Source organism: Oryx dammah, unplaced genomic scaffold (genome assembly GCF_014754425.2).
Source record: "Oryx dammah isolate SB20612 unplaced genomic scaffold, SCBI_Odam_1.1 HiC_scaffold_9, whole genome shotgun sequence".
In the NCBI taxonomy this organism is placed as follows: Eukaryota; Metazoa; Chordata; class Mammalia; order Artiodactyla; family Bovidae; genus Oryx; species Oryx dammah.
In genome coordinates, this window is record NW_024070193.1 from 8,637,071 (window position 1) to 8,658,467 (window position 21,397).

The following is a 21,397-nucleotide window of genomic DNA, read 5'->3' on the forward strand; positions in this document are numbered from 1 at the left end:
AAACCACAAAGGTTTCTAACATAATACTGTATAACAGCGAAGACAATTTTCTTTTAGATTTCTATGAAATTTCCTGTGAAGTATCTCTAAAAGATCCTATCTTGAATCTCATCATATATATTCTTTAAGACTGATACAGGAAAAGATAGTGTCTTATGAGCCTTGGTTGGCATAGAGAGGATCAGGGGCTTTTTGAAAGCAAAACCAAGTCTATTTACAAGCAAATTAACTGAAAATGTCTTAGCGAGAAAGTATTGATTCTTCAATTAACAATCACTTAGATGTTTTAGATTGTATAATCAGATTTTCTTTAAAATCAGAATCTCAAATTCCACCTTTTTTCTTTTAATTTGGATAGAAAGAATCTATAGAATGTAACTGATTAAAGTAAATTGTATCATTGTTGATATTGTATTGAAGTTTTCTCTCTGAGCTACCATATCCTATCGGCTGAAATTTCCGGCATCCCTGGGGGAGAGGAGGCCATCAGGGCAGACCTGCTATGGACCTGAAAGATTCGTCCCCAGGTCAGCCCTCCACCCCCACCCCCCCACGATTTGAGAATGAGAGGGAATAGCAGGCAGGAGCAGGAGTGTAGGCACCATTAGACTCCCGGTCACGTTGGATTTGCACATCATCGTGATTTGCTAAAATGTGTTAGATGTTTTTAAACTAATGCCACATAGGGTTACTGCACTGACACAGGAGTAGTACGCTATTAAAAACTGTGGGGACTTCCCCGGCAGTCCAGTGGTTAAGACTCCGTACTCTCACTGCAGGGAGCACAGTTTTGATCCCTGGTCAGGGAATTAAGATCCCGCATGCCATGTGGCATGGCCAAAAAAAAAAAAAAAAAAGTCTGTCAGTGTGGAGTTGGAGTGTTTTTTAAAACAAAACTGTTACGCCAGAGGTGTTACTTTTGTGTACGTGCGTGTTTTGGAGTCTCTAGGTATATTCCTAGTTAAATGTACTAATGAGCAAAATGCAGCAACATTTTTGGCCGGCAGTTGAACTTTAACTTAACATTTGTTATTTCATAGAGATTCCGCCTTGAAAAGCTTTTTGTTTTGAATCACTCTTTGATACTGTCAGTCAAGTCCCATTCCTTGGGGCTTGACTAGGTTTTCTGAAAGCCCAGTACACCAGTTTGTCCATAAGGCCATCATCAGTCCCATTTCCTGACGCCATATGAGAAAAGGGGTCATGTAGGATTTCCTTTCTTCCCACACGTCCCAGGATAACTGCAAGTATTGTGATGAGGTGGAAATACGTGTCTCTCGTGATGAAATCATCCCCTTCTGTTTAGGAGGGATCATGGAGTTTAGGACAGAGAAAAGAAGGAAGCTCTCAAATGTAATTACTTAATAGTGGAGGTGGCCCTTCCATCCTTAAGGCTGGAAGCAGTTGGGGCTCATTAGTGAAGAGCTTCATTTTCCTTGTTTTTTGTACAGTGCTCTCTGTGTTACTGAAATCTGCTCTATGGTTCCTGAACCAAGCATGTTAACCACTTTCTTTCGGCCCTCCTTCTTCTTAGGATTCCAGCTTTCCTTCCTGGCCAGAAATGTTCAGCCTGGACTCATTCAGAAAAGGTAAGGGTGTGACTGCGCTTGTGGCCTCAGGCCTGTCTTCCCTGTGACGGGCAGCTGTGAAGCCCGTGAAAATCCCTCCGGTGCATATCCACTGCTTACTGAAATCCAGCTGTTTTTCTGGGCCAATGTTTTACACCATTTCCTCTGTGAACCTTTCTTAATTCTATCAGCCAAAAAGAGTCTCTCTCCTTTCTGATTTCCTCAGAGCCACCTCTGTACTTTGTCATGCATCCTCTCTCTGAACTACTCATTGCCTCACTAGCTTAGAAGCTCCCTGCAGCCAGGGCCTGTTGAGCTCTTTTATCATCCATGGTACGTGGCATAGCGTTTTGCACATAACAGACCTCAGTAAAAGCTGGTGAAGTGGACTGAGTCAATGTTTTTTATTAGTGGTTAGAGAAGTTGCTGCAAGACTTGAAATCAGTGTCCTGCAGCAGCTGGGGTGAGAGAGTTGCATAAGCAGTAGCAGAGTTGAACCATGGCAGGGCGGGAGGACAATGTCCAAGAGCTTCTTGTAGAAAGTGGTATAGCTGGTGAAGATTCAAGGCACCAGATCGCAAAGGCATTGTATATCTTAGACAGGTGCGTGACTTTTCTCCTTTAAGGAAGTAAGGAGTAAAATGTCTGTCACCTGTATTAAAGCTAACCATAAGTCTCCTATCTATACATATTTGACAAACAAATGAGAACCATAACAGACTGTCTGTAACTGCTGATGAAAAAGATCCTCCCAGTTGTGTCTCCTCTCTGACTGGTATCCCTGGAAGCCTGGAAAACCTTGGCCAGGTGGTGCCCTCTGTCGCTCACTGAACGGGGCCAAAAGGAGGATGGATGTTGCAGATCTCAGAGCCACCTCTTCCTGTCTCCTTGTTCGTTTCCAGACGCTCCATCTGTTTTCATACTTCATGAAAAAACTAATTTTTGTCTTCCTCATTGTGTTGGTTAACTCTGTCTAATAGGAAAACACTGAGCTTGAGATGAACGTGGACAGCACATTTTGAGCTGAAAATTAAGTGCATTTAATTGCTCTGTGTTTATCTCCTCATCAGTGGGTGTTGATGTCCACCCACTTATAACAGTTGGATGAAAATGGGTTCTCTCCTGGTGGGAGTGTCTGAATTAACAATACTGATTTCTGAAAGAGATGGACAGCCCAATAAAATTAGAGTCCTCATCCTCCTCACTGTGGTAGGGACATGGTACCAGGTGAGAGAGTTTCGGGGCAAATTTGCTTTCTAGCCTTTTCGACTTCACTTTCTAGGCTGGAAATTGATTTGTTCAAGCGGTTTTCCATCAGGGATGACACTGTTAGCACTCATCTTAGTGGGAGGCAGCAGAACCTGACCGAGCCAAAGCTGCCGATCCCGATGCCCAATTTACATCACGCTTCTGTGTCTCACTGGCCCAGGGGGCTTGGGTGGAGACCAAGCCTTGCTGTGCCTTCTTCTTCACTATCTAAGTGGTCATAGGGTTGTTCTAAGGATCAGATGAGTTAATATGTATAAAGAGCTTAGAACAGTGCCTGACACCTGGTAAATTCACACATCCATGGTATTAAGTAGTTTGAGGACATAGTAATCAGACACAGTCTGAATTTGGGGCCTTACTTTCCACACAGTTTAGTATTTTTCCCAAGAGCTGTCTTATGCTTGAAGGTCTTCAGGAAAACCATTAATCAGAACGAGTCGCTTATTTGACTATTTTCCTTCAGGCAGACCTGTCTTTTCGTGGCTGTGAGGCTGAATACCTTCTCCTGCCTTCTGAATGTGGCTCTCATTTTTGGCTTGCATCATGACCTTGACCGTTGGTCATGATGGGCCTCCCAGTTGGCACTAGTGCTAAAGAACCCACCTGCCAATGTAGGGGATGAAAGAGACACGGTTTTGATTCCTGGGTCCGGAAGATCCCCCGCAGAAGAGCATGGCAACCCACCCAACCCACTCCCAGTACTCTTGCATGGGAAATCCCATGGACAGAGAAGCCTGGCAGGCTACAGTCCGCGGGGTCACAAAGAGTCGGACATGACTGAGTGACTTAGCACACACACGCCCAGCCTTGTGACACTCATTGTTGTATAGCACTTCTTTATCTCCTAGGGAGTTTCTCTGTGTTTCTTTGTTCCTCGTGGTGAAATTATGCGCTCCCTAGGGCATTATGAATCTTGAGAGAAATGTTAACATGGTATAAAGTTTGAGTCACACTGGCTAGGGCTCCAATTTGGTCCCCATTAACACTAACAAGGTGTTAACTTACCTGTTTCCCTACCTTTAGGGGTGCAGTGAAGGTAGAGGTGATATATGAAAAGCTTTTGGTTGTAGTCTGTCCCTAGCCCTTAGCCATGGGTTGGCAGGCACCTGATAAATGTAAGTGGATCTGTTTGGGGTGACAGCCATATAGCTCATGTTTTTCTGGAGAGGGACAGCCTAGCTGCAATAGGCAGTGTCCTGGATGGCTGCAAAATTGAAGACCTACTGTGTACAAGCCACTAGGGTGGAGATAGGTGTGTTTCAGAGATGATTTCTGGTACTCGGGTTTATGTTCTCAGTGGGCTAGGCCTTTTTATGGTTCTGAAGGTAATGGCCCTAGCAATTCCCTGTAGCAGTATAGACAGTGGCCCACTGGGTCTTGTGGCTACCATCTTTCCTATTATGTAATTAAACAAAGCTGCCAACGTCTGCCAACTAGAAAACTTGTGTGCCTGGTAACTAACCTGTTATTAACTTTGCCAGCATCTTAACAGTTTTCTTGTCTCAGCTGTAATGCCATCAGAAGCATGCCACAAAGAGCAAGCTGAGTCTTTCTTTTACAGTCCACAAAAAACTTTGAAAAATACCATATCAACCTCAAGAATGTGCAATTTTCCCCCAGCTCCAGTGGTCAGAAGGGGACTCTGTGATGTTGTTGTGGAATTGTAACAACCTTCCCCCAGTTACTGGAAATGCTTAATGGAATAAAATAATCATCAAATCACTTATTCTTTTTTTTTCCCCCAAGCCAGCACCCTTGGATATGAATGAAGACCTTCCTCAATCAGGAAAGGAAAGGTTCAGTTTACAACCTTAGCTTCAAGACAGAGCCAGAATTAATTCCAAGATAAACCTTGATCTTGGGCACTTGGTTCCAGAAGTAACAGCATTTCTGCTGTAACTCCACCTGTATTTTCCGCAAAATCACACACCTATATATAATGTTTTAAGAGGGCTTATGGCAGAAATCGGAGAAGGCAATGGCACCCAGCTCCAGTACTCTAGCCTGGAAAATCCCATGGATGGAGGAGCCTGGTGGGCTGTAGTCCATGGGGTCTTGAAGAGTCGGACACGACTGAGCGACTTCCCTTTCACTTTTCACTTTCATGCACTGGAGAAGGAAATGGCAGCCCACTCCAGTGTTCTTGCCTGGAGAATCCCAGGGCCGGGGGAGCCTGGTTGGGCTGCCGTCTATGGGTTTGCACAGAGTCGGACACGACTGAAGCGACTTAGCAGCAGCAGCAGCAGGGCAGAAATAGAGTTGAGGCAATACACTGGCAATATGACCAGGATATGACAAAACTGTCATGGGCGACTAGGAAGGAGCTTTGGCCCACTGAGGCAGGCGGCTTAGTGTGATGCTGAAAATGTACAAGGAGCCTTCAGAGAGCAGAGTGGCAGCTGCTGAGACGGAGGCGGAGCCCTGAGCCCCGCGGGGCTAACCTGAAGCAGAGAGTGCTGCTGGGAATGTGGGGGAGGGGGCCCTGAGTGCAAGTCGGTGCTTCCCCCAACACTGTACTATGAAAAAACTTTCAGAAATACTGAAATGTTGAAGCGCTTGTATAGTGAGCACCTGTGTGTCTACCACCTCAATCCCCTACAGGCACTTGACTTAAATTTTTATTTTTTTATTTTTTATTTTATTTTATTTTTTTTTGACTTAAATTTTTAAAAAAATAAAGCTGAAGGGGCTTTTACTTTTCCTGTTGAAAATTATCATTCCAGTCCCACCTTTCAGTTCCTTTGCCTTAACAGAATTAGATTTGAACCAAAGGTTCTTACGTCTCACTGATGTCATTCCCCTACATTTGCCAATCATATGTGAGCTAATCTGCGTGATAGAAAGAGGCAGCATTTTTGCACTGTGGGCTGTTTCTCAAGTGTGTAGAGTGTGTGTGACTGTCTCTCCCTGCTCCTTTTCTCCCTCATTTATTGTAGCAAAACCTGTGGGGCAGAGAGCAGAGAGCTCATGCACCTTTCTCTCCAGACTGGTGTTCCCTGATGTTGTCACCACTTAGGTGGTTTTAAAGACCTTACACCTTCCTTAGCCATAGATTTCCACCTTCCCATGGAATGCTCAGTGAGCATTTTAATTTTAGTTCGTGTATATCAAAAATTTGGAGCTTCCTAAAAATGTACTTTATAGGTTGCTGATGGGTAGTATTTAGTCTCCGAGTGAATGGAAATATTTGGAATGGTAAATCATTAGCTTCAAGGAAGAGAAGCCTAGAAAGTGTGGATCTGATGCTCTTGGGGAGGACATCAGGAGTCAAGTAGTCCCTTCCCTCCCCAATTCGTAGAGAGAGAGAGTAATTTGGGATCCGGTGGCTCCTATGCGGAGCCTATAGCAGATGCAGGGATAGTTTCCATAAGTGGAAGAACCCGGCCGATTTGCTTGATACCACGAGACCTTGGAGAAGCTTATGGGGTGGGCAGTACACTCACGGAGGGGCTGGAAGAACTGGGACACGGGGGTGCTTCTTGGAGAGCTGAGGGGGAACTCAGGCTGTCATGTATCGCGTCTGTATCTGTAAAACAACTGCCTTCTTTCTGAGCGGTGTTGGTAGCACTGTTTCTCAGAACCTGTGACTGGCTGCAGGTGCTGTCCTGTTGCCCAGAGCTCCTCCTGGGTGCTCTGGGGTGAGTCATTGCAGGGGTCTGTAACGGTGAGGGGTGAGACCTCGTCACCCTGATGCCCTCTTTCTTTCCCCAGATCGGGCCCAACACAGGCAGCGTCAGTGCAAACTTCCTCCACCCCGTCTTCCACCCATGTGTGTCAACCCTGCCCCTGGAGGGACCATCTCTCGAGGTAAGGGAGGAGGCATGTCTCCAGCACCAGCTGGGTCCAGGGCCTGCGGGGAGGCGGGCGCCACATGGAGCCTGGGTGCCAGGGCCGTAGGCCTCTGGAAAGGGAGTGAGGAGGAGCGGGGTTGGCAGAGCTCTTGTGGCCCTAAGGGAGACATCATTTGGAAAGGTCTGGGTTATTTCATGATGCTTGGCCACTTGGCTTAGACCCTACTGTCTCATTGGGTCTCCTCGTGTGACCAGGGACAAAGCCTAGGCTCCGCCTGGGTGTCTGGCTCCAGGGCGGAGACGCAGAAGGCTTGGACCTTCTAGGCAGTCTCGACCCAGAGCCCTCCATCTGGAGGCTTTGGGGACACCTGACATCACTATCCTATCTCCTCCGGCGCCTCAAAGCACTTTACTGACATTCAGCTCTGCCTCTCGGGCTGTTTGGCAAGCTAGGCTCTCCCTTTGGCCGGGAGAATATCAGAGCCCCCAGACAGGTGGCCGCTCACCTCAGAGCCCACTGGCACCCAGGGCAGGGCCAGTCCTAGGACCCAGGGAAGCATCTCTGCCTGCGAGTGTCTCTTCTCTTCCCTCAGACTCAAATCTTCTCCAGCTTTGCTGAGACCAGTGCTCCTGGCCCACAGCTCTCTTCCCAACTCCATTGGCTGCCTGTCTCCGCTCCCTCAGGTTTTTAGAGGAAGAACACTATGACAGTTCCTAGAGTCTTTGCCTTCTGTGAAGACAGCATGTCCACTTGAGGCTCTGTCTGTAAAGTGCTTTGAAGGTCAAGAGCTCAGGAAAGGTGCGGGGAGTGCCCAGCGCCTCCGGTTCTGCAGCGCACGCTGCTCTGCCCACACGGTTTGTACACACACTGCCTCCTGCTGTGGTGGCCCTGACTACAGACAGCAGCGTAGAAATCAGTCCTTCTGGCCCCTCTGCCCATTTGACTTAGGTATTAAAGAAATGCCACCCCCTACCATTGCCAAAACAAGAGTTGATTGCCCTTTTTTCTTTCTTTCTTAAAATGCCCTGTAACTCGAAAAGGCTGAACGTTAACATTTCCAACATGGCAGGTGAGTGGCTCTGAGAGTGTCAGATGTGCTTGGCTAAGCTTACAGATGGTTAGCCGGGATTAACCAGGCAGCATGACTAGGCAGTGCCTCCTGGAGCACACGCGGAGGAGACGGCCACAGCGGCAGCTGCCCTGCACTGTCGGCCCCAGAGGAACGGACACCCCCCGCCCCCGATCCTGGCTGTCTTGTCACAGCTGCGTCTCCAGAAGGCACCTGGGTGTGTGCATCTCTGCCTTCTCCTTCTCTCTTTTTTAAGCTACAAAGAGTGCTTGCCTCTGTTCCTTTGTGACGGGAGCAACAAGTCCGTAGTCCACGTGACTCTTGGACCTTTCTGCCATGCTCTCTGATTCCCTAGAGGCTTTGCTGGTACCTCTGAAGAAGGAAGTGTGAGGCAGAAACAGTCTCTCTGGTATTCAAATGGGAGACTAGTGCTCGAGAAACGGTGGCCACTGAGAGAGGTTGCAGTGCCCATCCGAGTCAGATTTGAAACTGGAAAAAAAATATCACCTCCTTTCCCAATCTACCCCTGACTCGACCACCAACCTCTAACCAAGGCCTTGTTCCAAAGTCAAGGGTGAATAAATTAAGAACCTTGTCCTGTCCTCTCCCCTGGGAATCTTTCCCACCACACAGATCTGAGATGTAGAGCGCTGGAAAGTGACATGGAATAGCTCACCTTCCGGTAGGATCCCGGAGACCACAGTACTGGTCCCATCCATTTCCTGGTGTAGACGTGTCACCTCTCGGTGTGGTGGTTCGCCTCAGGGGACCTTGTGGCTCTGCATACATTGATGGGAGAGCTGTGAGAACAGGCAAGGTGGTCAGGGTGGCCCCCTAGCCCCTGTAGGTCCCATTACCTTCCTTGTTGCCAAACCGATGGACCATTTCTTTCCATATGACTGTCCATAAACTATCAAACTCTGACTAGGTGGACAGGATGTTGACCCTGGTTTTAACAGATGTCAGTGGCCTTCTGCTTTTCCTCCAGAAGTTCTCTGGTCTGCCCAAAGTACAGACTGTCTTGGGCTTCCTCCTGTTGCTTTTTCCTGGGGCCACCAAAGTTTAGAATCCTCAAATCCCCCTCCTGCGTATTCAGCAGATTTTTAACCTTAAGTGCATGCTGCTAGATGTCACTGTTTAGCACTTTGAGTACCCGATGTTGTGCTTGATCCAGAAGTGATGGAGAGATCTCTGAGCCAATAAACCCTTCCTTTTTTCAGAACTTCCCTCCTTTTTCACAGGCAGAGGAGTCAACTTTCTCTCCCCAATGAATGGACAGTAGAAGAGAAGGCTTAATGTTGGTGGAAAGGAACAGGGGCATGCCTGAACTCCCTTTAATTTTCTTCAAGGTCCTCTAAAGCAGGAGTCGGCAAACTTTAAGTCAGAGAGTACACGTTCCAGTCTTGGCAGGCCATGTGGTTTCTCATGCGGCTACTTAACTCTGCCATTATATCACGAAAGCAGTAATAGATAACACAGGAACGAGTGAGCATGGCCATGTTCCAACAAAGCTTCATTTATAAAAACAGGCAGTGGGTGGGTTTGGTCTGCAGATTACAGTTTGGCCACCCCTCCTCTAGACTAACCGAGAGATCGCAGAACCAGAGGGGTTCCAAGACCTGGTCTAAGAGTTGCCCTCATTTTGGAAAAAGCAGTGAGGTTTGTGGAGGTGAAATTTTTTTTTTTTTTTTTTGTGGAGGTGAAATATTTGCTCAAGGTGACACTAGCTATTAGAACCCAGATGGAGAAAATGAAATAGGAAAAGAGGGCAGAGAGCTTACCAGAGAAAGAGCTAGTTGGTTGGCATCCATCACCTGACTTTTTTTTTTTTTTACATGAAACCTCACACATTTGTTTGAGATATGTTTTGTAAAATAGACAAAACAGTATGATGAATCCCTGTGTACCTGGCTTGAACAATGAACAAGCTCATGGCTGATCTCCTTTCCACTTTGTGCCCTTTGGAAGCAAATCCATGAAATCATAGCATTTCAACCTTAGCTTAAGTGACTGTCAGAGCAGAGTGCTATTCTGCGGGTTTCCCAAAACACAGGATGGGCCCAGGCCCTACTTTCCAGGAGGTCTAAGCTGTTGCCTCCTTCAGCTTTCAGATACCATAGTTTTCAAAATTGGCCTCAGCTGCTGCCGCCACTCCCTGACTTACTAAGCTTCTGGATTCTTTGGAGGGAATTTGGGCTGCTAACAGTCCTTGAAAACTACTACTGAAGCTGGGTGGATGCCTTAGCTTTTGGCAAATTGAAGTGCCACTTGGCCACATTCAAAGCTCTGGTAGCATCATTTTCTGCTCTAAGGGTCTTGCCATTCCTAGATGGATCACAACAACCGGCAGTGGGTGGGGGTAGAGGGGTTTGACACAGATGGTGATGTCCCTTTGTGAGGTCAACCGTCGGTGCCAGGGCCACCTTCCCTCTTTCCCGCTTTTATGGTTAAACACTGAGATGGGGAGGGAGGAACAAGAGTTACAGCTGCCCCATTCTGCCCTGGATCTGCTTCCGAGGGCCCTGTCTCCCATTGTCTCAGACCTTAGAGGGCAGAGGCATCTCTGTCAGAGCACTCTGCAAATCCCTCTTCCAAACATCCCCATTTTATCTTTTTTTCCCTAATATTTATTATTTATTTTAATCTTACTTTACAATACTCTATTCGTTTTGCCATACATTGACATGAATCCGCCACGGGTGTACAGGAGTTCCCAATCCTGAACCCCCCCTCCCACCTCCCTCCCCATATCATCTCTCTGGGTGATCCCAGTGCACCAGCCCCAAGCATCCTGTATCTTGTATCAAACCTAGACTGGCGATTCATTTCTTACATGATATTATACATGTTTCAATGCCAACATCCCTATTTTATCTTAACCACAGCCATACCAAGTGAGTAGAGCAGGTTCGTCCTCATTTTCCCCAGAGATAAAATGGCCCAAGGTTCACAGCTGGCAAGTGGTAGACTTGGAACTGAGCCCAGGTGTTAGGACTTAAATCCCATGTTCTTGTCATAGGCCAGCGGTTGTGAGTGTGACCACAGACTGGCAACCTCAGTATTATCTGAAAACTCATAAAAAATGCAGGTCTTGGACCCCGCTCCAGAGCTAATGACTAAGAAACAGTGGAGGGTGGCTCCCAGTAACATTTCAACAAGCTCTTCAGGGGATCCTGGAAATCTTACCTAGAATTATAAAGCAAACAAACAACAAACAACTTCCACCCCCACCACAGCTTACCTCCAACTTGCACTGCTCACCTCTTACAAAGGCCTCCTTCCAAGGGACTGGGACCTTGAGGCCCTTGCTGTCACTGCCCCAACATGCAGTTTCAGTCTGCTTCCCACCTGACCCAAAACCCTGCCCCTCAGTGCAGGAAGAGGCAGAAGAGGCATGAGCCTGGCTAGAACCCTGGGGGCGTGGTTTGGAGGCAGAATCCCATCTGGCTTTCACACACGTGCGGAACAGCAGCAGCTTCAGACTTCCACTGCTGCATCAGCTCAGTTCTTGGGCGCAGGGTCTGAATCGGGTATTTTTCACCTTTGACTCCTCTTCTGGAGATTCAGTCTGGTTTGCTAATATTCAAGAGGTCTTCCCTGTCCTGGTTCCAGATTCTTCACTAGTTGTAAGCCATTAAATGAGGTGGATGCGCCCCAGCTTAGCAGTAATCGCTATCTTAACAGTCCGCCTGCTGGAGTGCAAGTCAACTGGGCGCGTAGAAGCGATCTACCAGCCCTGGGTAGGACCCAGAGGGAACTTCTACTTCATTTCTCTGGGTGGACATTGAGCTAAGGCCTGTACTGTTTTCCGAAAAACCCCACTCTCTCTTCCGGCCTTCAGATGACGAGTTTGTGGGTTTGGATTTCCTAGGGGAGTGATTTCGGCAGGATCCCAGACCGATCCAGTCGACCCACCACCGGTCGACTGGAGTGTGATGTCGGCTCGGTCCCGGGTCCGCCCGTCCGGCAGGGGGCGCCCGGTACCCGAGTCTCCCGTTCCTGCCCCTCTGCCCGGTCCCTGCCCGGCTCCGGAGACGCGGGGGCGGGCGGGAGCGAGATGGCGACCGCCAGGAGACTCATGGCGCTGGCCGCCGGCGTCTCTCCGTGCCTGCGGCCATCGGGTACCCGCTCCATCGGGCGACAGGGAGGCCCGCGCGGCCTTTCGACAGGCTGCTCCCGCCCCGACCGCACCCAGGAGGCCGCCGAGGCCGAGGCGGCCCCCGGCGAGCCTGGGGAAGGCGATGGAAGCATGGTGAACGGTGAGGGCAGTGGCGGGGGCAGCCAGGCTGCGACGCCCTTGACTCCTGGGGATGGCAGAGCTAGGGGCGCGGGCCGGGGTCGGGCCCTCTTCGGTATGGCTGAGACGGCCATTCAGTGGCGGGCCGCAGCCCAACTGCTGTAAAACTCAGTGTGGTTCAGGTCCAAATGGACCCCAAGCGCAGAGGTCTGGGACTGGAGCGCCTGCCCTGGCAACAATAGGTGAGAGGTGCGTACCACGAGGGAGCTGGGGAAAACAGGTAAACGTCCAGTTCCTGCCAGGGCGGTGGTCTAGGGTTAGAGCATCACGGGTAAGCACATCCTTCCCGTTGTAAGAAAAAGGGAAAGCTCGGTATCCATCTGGGACTTTAAGATCTGAAATAGAGACAGAATGATTGCTCAAAGTGGATCCCAGCGCTTGCCTCCTCAATAGTGCAGGAGATGAAACTAGTAAGAGCACCCCTGCCGACCAAGGATGGACAGAGAGTGTGCTAGCCTCTGCCTCTTTATAGAGCTGGATTGGGTACCACTGCACGTCTGTATTATATGTGTGTCTGGTGGGCTACTTAAAGTTAGGCCCTCCTGTGAGATGGAAGCCCTTTGAGTCTGCTTACATACTCTTTCTTGGCTACTTGATTCTCAGTAGTTTTAAGAGTTATCCTTCAGGAGATAGGGCCAGGCAGAATCTTCCCTCTTGGCCAGTTGACAGGGGAGTCTGCTCCAGGGAAACAGTTTGAACCCAGGTCGCAGAGTTACAGCAGACCTTGTGGAGGAGCGTTTTCAGGACACAGAGACTTGCCCAACACCACGGCCATTCTCAAGTGTCCTGTGGGGATCAGTGTGCAGGGCTGTGAAGACGTTCCCCACGTGACTTATGATCGATGCATACAGGTGCATACACACACACACACACACACAGGCTCTATAAAAAATATTTTTTGGAGCTGAATTATAAGCCAGAGACTGTGGGTGGAGAATGAAAAAGCTTTCCATCTCCTCTGACTCTGCATCTCTTGAAGGTCCACTCTGGTGCTTTGGGACTCTTCCTTCTGTTTTCAGTCACTCTCAGCAGGATTCTTCATGGTCTCTCTAAGTCCTGTGTTTGGCACAAGCTGCCTCTAGGTGGACATCTCACCCATGTGTGCTCTGGAATTGATCCAGAGTGCAAGTGAACAGTTGTAAGGTATCTCTCATGATGTCTGATGCATCCCGCCTCCACTTGGTTCACTGCAGTGAACTCCTGGGAGGACCAGCTCATGCCTGTGGCTCAGCTCTGGAGGTCTCTAATCAGTGTCGCTACACATAAACTGGATGAAAGGGGAGGCCTTTTGCAGGGTGCCGAGGTGTGATTGAGAACTGCGGCTTGGCGTTCAGACTCTGCAGGCATTCCTCCCTTTTGTGTGTCTGTTGTTTTAGGAGGGGCCTTGCGTTGTCTTGACCTCCAGTGTGTGTGCGTGTGTGCCTGTGTGTGTGTGGTTGGTTTGGTTTTGTCTGTCTAGTGCTTTCTTTCAGACATCAGATGAGGGGGGTTGCTGTCATCTAGGCTTCTATAGCTGATGTGTGAAGTCAAGAGCTTGGGTGAGGAAGAGGATGCTGGCTGGTTCCCCTCTGGTGTCTGGGGCATTGACCCTTCTCTTTCACAAGGAGATGCTTGTCCAGTGGGTCTAGGTCCACTGTCCCCTGTAAACCCTGAAGCCATTTGCCCCTCCTTTTTAAGATGCTCCTGGGTGGTTTGGGTCACGAGCCAACATCCTCAGTATCCAGCCCAGGGTTGCCCTGAAACATACCCCACAGAGTTTTTAAAGCAACACAACTATAATGCTTTTGTCCTTATTTTCTTAGCTTCTAGGGACCTATTAAAAGAGTTTCCACAGCCCAAAAATCTTCTCAACAGTGTGATTGGAAGAGCCCTTGGCATCTCACACGCAAAAGACAAATTGGTCTACGTGCATACAAATGGACCGAAGAAAAAGGTATGGTGGCAGGGAAACACGCTGGTCTGAGCCTCCGGAAGGAAACCAGCTGCCCTTTACTCCCCCAGATTTCTCGTCAGGGAGGCCACAGTGGAGGTTGTTTGAATTGCGAATGGTCAGCAGAGAATCTCAGAACAAAGCTAGGTCTGGAGCAGAGTCTGGTTTAGGGAAAGGAAACATGGGCAAGTGAAGTGAGATGCTCTCTCATCTTGTGTGAGACAGGCCACTGTAGTGGGCCCTGGTATTGGTCCTTCCTCAACTTCCTGGAACTGTAGAGGGTTAGGGTTGATGATGATTCCTGCTCCCAGAGTCTTGTAGGTCCTGGGACCAGGAAGCACGCAGGCAAACCATTCTGAATGAAGATTTTTAAGAATAAGGGTGGGTCCCACCTTGCCCTCTGGCTGGAACATGGCACTTTGAAGAAGCAAAGCAACTTGAGGTGGGACAGTGGCTTGGTGGGGGCGGGGGGAGGACTGGAACCTTCCAAGGAGCTAATTAATGATGGGGTCGGGGTTCTGTCTTGCACCCAGCCCTGCTGCCATGAGGCCTGCAGCTTTCCTGTGGATTCTCCGTGTGATTTCTAATAACTTTGTAGTCCAGAGGCAAGGGTTCTGATTCTCTCTTCTTTTTCTCAGAAAGTCACCCTCCACATAAAGTGGCCCAAGAGCGTGGAGGTAGAAGGCTATGGCAGCAAGAAGATTGACGCTGAGAGGCAGGCTGCAGCCGCGGCCTGCCAGCTGTTCAAGGTGACCCTCCCCTCATGAAAACCACGCAGACCTCTCTCCTGGGAACTTCTTGCAGTAATGGTCTTCCTGGGCCCAGATGCTCCTAGTTTAGGATGGCAGAGTGTTCAACCACTCAACCTATCCTAAGCCCTTTTCATCATGTGGTTCCTTTTTGCTTCAGCCATTGAGGGAACAGATGGATATTATTTTCTTGCCACTGTAGTTACTCACTTTCTGTGGTTTCAGAAACCACAGCGAAGAACCTCTTTGTGGGGAGCACTCCCTCTGTACAAATAGACTTCTATCTTGGCTTCTGTTCTCTCCCTGTTATTTCATATAGGTTTTTCCCTGTGGCCCCATAGTCCTCTTGCTTACAATGAAAGAATAATAGTCATTTCTCTATCCCTTCACACAGGTCGGACCTGGGTTGCTTTGAGTTTTTGGTCAGGCAGCAGTTACCAGATGTTCACTGTTGCTCCCAATCTTTCTTTCCCTTGCTAACTGACTCCTTTCGTGGCTGTGCCATCCTTGGATCTTCCTCACATTCCCTGGTCTTTGATCTGCCAGGGACAAAGCTGTATTCCTTCAGCTTCTCTCCCACTCGCAGTCTGCAGGCTTCATTGTCCTGCTTCCTTCCCGGCTCTGAGGAAGAAAGTCCCCCTTCCTATCCCGGGTCTCCATACAACCCTTCTCTTTTCTCTCTCTGTGTCTTCTCCATCCCATCTCTCACCCTTTTATTTAATTTTCCAATCCTTCCTCATCTGATTCTTTTCTGTAGGCATCAAAACTTCTTCAGTGTTAGGTAATCCCCTCGCGGTCCAGTGGTTAGGACACCGTGCTTTCACTGCCGAGGGCACGGGTTCAATCTCTGGTTGGGGAACTGGGATCCTGCAAGTAGTAGGGAGGCTTAGCCAAAAAAAAAAAAAAAAGTCTTCAGTGTTCTGATCGCTTCCCCCGGCTCTGCTTCCTCACACACAGCTCTCCGTGCTTGCGATCTGCTCCCCCCGAGCGCTGCAGCCCTTGCTGTGGTCCCGGTTCCCTTCACATTTGTGTGGTGTTTGATGGTGATTGTCGGCTGACTGGGGCAGCTTTGCCAGCGCCCAGCCTCTCCCCAGGCCTCACTCTGCTTGAATGTCTGTGGCTTCGGCCTCGTGGGGCGTCTTTCTCAGCCAGTGGGTGTGCCTGCTCTCCTTTTCTCTGGCTCATTCCAAGCTCCTCTTCGTCTCCCACTCTCTGTAAATGTCTCCTTTTCTGTACTCCTTCCCCCAGTGGATCCTGTCTCTCTCAGAAGTTCAACCATCCTTTCTTTGTTTAATGTCTTGGAAGTTGCCATCCCTCATTGAGTGCCTCTACCTCAGGGATTCTCAATTAGAGGGGATTTTGCCCCCTAGGGGACACTTCATAAGGTCTACAGACATGTTTGGCGGCCACAAAAAGAGGAATGCTGCTGGTATAAGGCCAGGGATACTTCTAGATGTCCTGTAGTGCACAGGACAGCCCACTACGATAAAGAATTACCTAGCCCCAAAGGTCACTGGGCTTCCCTGGTAGCTCAGATGATACAGAATCTGCCTACAATGTGGGAGACCTGGGTTCAATCCCTGGGTTGGGAAGATCCCCTGGAGGGGGCCCTGGCAACCCACTCCAGTGTTCTTGCCTGGAGAATCCCCATGGACAGAGGAGCCTGGTGGGCTTCACTCCATGCGGTCGCAAAGAGTCAGATACAACTGAGCGATTAAGCACAAATGTCAGCATTGCTGAGGAGAAGAGGTGCTTTCCTACCTGAATGTAAAAGGCGCTTTAAACCGAGACCACGCGCAACAAGTTGTGCTCACGTTCCTCCCCAGCCTGTTCTGTCTCCTCTGTCTGTGCTCGTAGTCTTGTTTCTTTGTATGTTTAATTGTGGGTAAAAAGTTTACTCTCTTAATCGCTTTTAAGTGTACGGTTCAGTAATAGTAAGCACAGCCACATTGTTGACCAACCAATCTCTAGAACTTCATCTGCTTGCAAAACTGAATTTCTGCCCCTGATAAACAACTGTTCATCCTAGTCCCTTCCCCAGCCCCTGGCAGCCTCTGCAACAGCTTATGGGGAAACCTGAACAAATTTTTTGGCCAACCTAGTTCTTTCTGTTTCTGTGAATTTGACTACTCATCATATAAGTGTAACTTGTAACTGCCTTATTTCACTTAATGTCCTCAAGTTTCATCCATGATGTAGCAAGGGTCAGAATTTCTGTGTTTTTAAAGGCTGCTGTATTCTGTTGTATGTATATATTCATTTTGTGTATGCATTCATCCATCGATGGACTCTGGGGTCCACCTTTTGGCCAGCGTGAATAATGCCGCAGTGAACTTGGGTGTACAGATAACCCTTCAAGACCCTGCTCTCAAACCCCAGAATTGGAATTGCTAGATGATGTGGTAATTCTCAATTCTTTGAGGAACTGCCGTCGTGTTTCCATAGTGACGGCCCTACTGTGCCTTCCCCCAGCAGGGCCCTAGTGTTCCAGTGTCTCCACGCCCTCCCCACACTTCCTAGGTGTCTCCGGTAGGAGTCTTGACTGGTGGTGTTGGAATGGGTGTTGGAATGGGTGTTGGAATGACACGCTGAGTTCGCCTTTCGGAATAGTCCCCAGCAGCCACAGCAGGGTCAGGCAAGCCCAGAGACGGGGACCTGGAACAGGCGCGGATGCTGGTAGCAGCAGGCAGGAGCTTTTCTCTGGGGTTAAAGAGCTGCAGAGGACAGTGGAGGGTCCGATGGCGGAGGCAGCAGGAAGAGCAGGTGGTGGGGAAGCGCGAGTGGGCAGAAAGAGTCCCTGGGAGGGAGGCAGGCCGTGCAGGGAGCAGGCTGGGAGTGAGTGGGAGGCAGGGAGGAAGAGCTTGCTGTCGCCCTGGGGAAGGCCAAGGGAGAGGGTGTTGGGTGTGTTTTCCGTATAATCAGACGGTCCACGTAAACAGTGAGGCAGAAGCATACAAGCTGAGCCTGGGGCCAGGCACCCGAGCGGTTGTGGCTTTCCTCCATGTGGGTGTGTGTGGCGTGCCCTTTTCCCGTCCTCTGTCACAGCATCTTACTGACCTAGAGTCTTCGCGTTCCTCTGTAGAGATCTGACAGTTTGGCCAAGGGCCCAAAGAGTCCGTCCACACTTTGATTGGAGTTACGTTACATGGCTTAATTTAGGAGGCTTTGCTCTCCTTGGGCAAAAACGTTTCATCACAGGAACGCCCTTTGTGTCCTTTTACCAAGTTCTATACCTTTTAAAAAACATATATATACATGGTCACCGTTGCTGTTGGGAATAGGCTTTACCTGATACCATTTTAAATTACAGCTGGTTCTTTCAGAAACCTGAGGGGAGAGTTTTCAGAAGGGCGGTCACTCCTCAACTTGTCAGGAGTCAGGTGGGGCTGAAGCCGCCCGGGAGCAGCACCTGGATTCCAGCGCCCACCGTCCACTGTCACGTGTTGAAGCCTCTTGACTCATCTGCAGCTTACCTCTCTTGTCTTTGCCTCTCGCTGCTTGAGCTGTTGAACCTCATGCCCTCTTTACATGCCACTCCTGTTTGTTCTGGCCTCTTGCTTTCTGTTTTGCTCCACAGACTCTGGTTTTCTGCGCTTTTCTTCTGCCTGTTAGATTCAGAGCTGCTTGAGGGCAGGGACCGGGTGTCCCTCGCTTGGTGCCCAGACTGCCGGGTGTGTTGCTCTGTGCAGGTTAGAGACTCGGCAAATGTCTTGAGTTTCTCTAGAAGAGAATGTTTTAAAATAATATTTTTCTATAATGGCTTTGAAAACATTTGGTGTTAGTTCTAGAATAGTTTCCCAGTGTAGGATTCTTGTTTCAGAGGTGTATCTGTTTTACAATATAGACGGCATATTTCCTAATCACCCCACTCACTGAAGCTTTCTAGATCACTTTGTGAATGCATCTGCTTCCTGTTGCCCTGTGGGGTTTTTAATGGGGATTTTTCTTTAGTTTCTTGGTCTTTTGTCTAACAGCTGTAAGAATTTACCTTGTCATTTTCATCTGTTGATGCTAGACAGGTTAAGCGCTCTCTCTCTGCCCAGTTTTGGGCCAGGCCTGAGGTGAGCAGATAGATGAAAAAGCATGGCTTCCACACACAAGGGGCCTGTGGGATAACTGGGCAGGCTCTGAACAGCCTGCGGTGTGAGGGTGCTAAGGGCCCTCACAGCACCCCCCTTTTTCCCCTAGGGCTGGGGTCTGCTGGGTCCCCGGAACGAGCTGTTTGATGCAGCCAAATACCGCGTGCTAGCCGATCGCTTTGGCTCTCCGGCTGACAGCTGGTGGCGCCCAGAACCCACCATGCCACCCACTTCCTGGCGGCAGCTGAATCCTGAGAGCATCCGGCCAGGGGGTCCTGGGGGCCTGTCCCGCTCCTTGGGTCGGGAGGAAGAGGAGGATGAGGAGGAAGAGCTAGAAGAAGGGACCATCGATGTCACTGAATTTCTGTCTATGACCCAGCAGGACTCCCACGCCCCACTCAGGGATTCCAGGTACAGCCAGGGGCAGGGGAGGCTGGGGAAACGGGCTGTGCCTTGATGTGGGGTGGGGACATATCCCCTGGAGCCTTCTCTGAGATGGGAGACCCTTGCCCTGCGTCTCAGTCAGCGTCTCTCATTCTCAGTATGTCTGCCTGTTTGGGGACAGCCAGCTGTGGCCGTGAGCTCTGGCTGCGCTCTTGCAAGACCACAGCATGGGCCTTCCCTCCAGCTCACACTTGAGCCCTTCAGAACCCTGGCAGCTGCTCTGCCTGCCCCTGCTCTCGCTCTCCTGTGTGTGAGGACCACAGGCCAAGTGGAGATGCCCCTACCTCCTGGCTGTCCACTGCAGTGATGCCACGTCCGAGCCCCTGGGTTTCAGAGCAGGTGCAATTGGCTTGGCAAGAGAGCGCTTTTTCACCTAACTTTTGGTCCTCTCAGGGGGGGTTCCTTTGAAATGACAGATGACGACAGTGCTGTTAGGGCTCTGACCCAGTTTCCACTTCCCAAGAACCTTCTGGCCAAGGTGATTCAGATAGCGACATCCTCCTCCACAGCCAAGGTGAGCTGGGTCTCCTGAAGGTGTGTGTGAGTGGGGAGCTGGTTTGCTCAAGTCTGGGTTTCCCCAAGATCAGGTGGGAGGGAGACTTAGGTCTGTGGGAGGCCTTAGATGCCCGTTCCCTTAGCCCAGCCTGCGCCAGCTTGGGGAGCTTGGGGTCTTCGGAGGGTGAAGCAGCAGGAAGAGCGGGTGGTGGGGAAGCGCGAGTGGTCAGAAAGAGCCCCTGGGAGGGAGGCAGGCTGTGCAGGGAGCAGGCTGGGAGTGAGTGGGAGGCAGGGAGGAAGAGCATGCTGTTGCCCTGGGGAAGGCCAAGGGAGAGGGTGTTGCGTGTGTGTCGGAACGGAAGTCAGGACACTGGAGCCCGGGAAGGGGCTGGGGACTGTAGGAGTGGAGACCCTGGGTCTGTTCAAGGAGTGCAGGCACCGATGGAGGCTTGGGGAGCGGGTGGCTGACTTGCTGAAGTTTTCCTCTTCACTACCGGGCTGAAGGGCTTTGGTTACTCAGAACTTCTCTCCAGGCGCAAGGCCTTTTTGTTCCCCCAGGATGTGCTTGGCTCTTAGCTGGTGTTGGCGGCTTCCACCCACAGCTGCCATCACACTTGTGTGCCTTGACAGTGCTGAGAGGGCAATGGGCTAGGAGGGCAGGCAGTGGCGTTGCCCAGATGCCATCTCCTCCTGTGAAACCATGCCAAGATCCTGGAACTGCGGCCCCACAGGGCTCTCTTCTGCCTGTTCAGTGGCACTTCTTTTTTGGCTGACGTTTGGTACCTGCTCAGATGGGGGTAAAATCCGTATCTGGGTTCCTCGGCATTCAGAGAATACTTAGACGATCTCGTTCCCTGCCGTCTTGTAACCCCCTCTCTCGCCCTTTGTGTAGAACCTCATGCAGTTCCACACTGTGGGTACCAAGACCAAGCTGTCCACCCTCACCCTGCTCTGGCCCTGTCCCATGACCTTCGTGGCCAAGGGGCGTCGCAAAGCAGAGGCAGAGAATAAAGCAGCAGCCTTGGCTTGTAAGAAACTGAAGGTGAGTGCAGAAGGGTCCCTGGTGTGATGCCTGAGCTCCCTGCTACCCGTGGCAAGTGGTCCACTTTTCCAGGAAGTGAACATCCACCTTTGCCAGGCTTTTGGAGTCGCTGGTGTCCCAGCCTGGTGTGTCAGGCTCTGGGGGCGCTACTTCCAGGTTTTCTGTGAGCTCAGCCTTGTCAGCGCTGTGGGATGGAACCCGGGTGAAGCCGGAAGGAGACATACTCATCTTTCTGAATGGTGTGGAGCTGGAGAAATGGTGTCTCTCTTAGGGGCCAGGCTTGGTATCTAGAAAGATCTTGGTAACTTGGGCTTTGTGGCCAACATGAACAATGTGAGTTCACGTGGGATGCAGACTGAGGGGACCAACAATCAGGCGAAGGCAGTGTGGCTTGCAGCCAGCAGGCGTTTTGAAGCAGCTTTGAAGATGAGATGATTCATGGGTGTCGTGAGTGTTGTTGAAACCAGTGGAGGTCTGGTTTGCGGACTAAGAGGAGAGACACCGTGTTTTACTCCAAATGGACAGAAACCTTTAGTACTCATTTGGCTCTGAGCACTGAATATCATATATGACTGATGGGGAGAGTTAGCGAGATCTGGAGAACTGAAGAGGAATGGGGTTGGTAGGCGGTGAGAGAGGGTGGCTGTGCTGTTACCTGGGGCT

At 50.1% G+C, this 21,397-nt stretch overlaps 1 protein-coding gene across 10 annotated transcripts in view; it reads left to right on the plus strand.

The window, feature by feature from the left end:
• DHX30 (DExH-box helicase 30) overlaps window positions 1-21,397 on the plus strand; it is a 29,098-nt gene that overhangs the window by 2,271 nt on the left and 5,430 nt on the right. For 5 of the 10 annotated variants that reach the window (XM_040246878.1, XM_040246880.1, XM_040246879.1 and 2 more), the window contains 9 exons: window positions 421-527; window positions 1,535-1,589; window positions 6,549-6,644; window positions 7,670-7,698; window positions 13,798-13,928; window positions 14,564-14,674; window positions 18,863-19,164; window positions 19,591-19,711; window positions 20,585-20,734. In XM_040246878.1, coding sequence (XP_040102812.1) covers window positions 503-527; window positions 1,535-1,589; window positions 6,549-6,644; window positions 7,670-7,698; window positions 13,798-13,928; window positions 14,564-14,674; window positions 18,863-19,164; window positions 19,591-19,711; window positions 20,585-20,734 — 1,020 coding nt within the window. In that variant the 5' untranslated portion in view covers window positions 421-502. Of the gene's footprint in view, window positions 1-420; window positions 528-1,534; window positions 1,590-6,548; window positions 6,645-7,669; window positions 7,699-11,750; window positions 11,958-13,797; window positions 13,929-14,563; window positions 14,675-18,862; window positions 19,165-19,590; window positions 19,712-20,584; window positions 20,735-21,397 lie in introns of those variants that run through there. The other 5 variants (XM_040246887.1, XM_040246888.1, XM_040246886.1 and 2 more) reach the window with 3 other exon arrangements.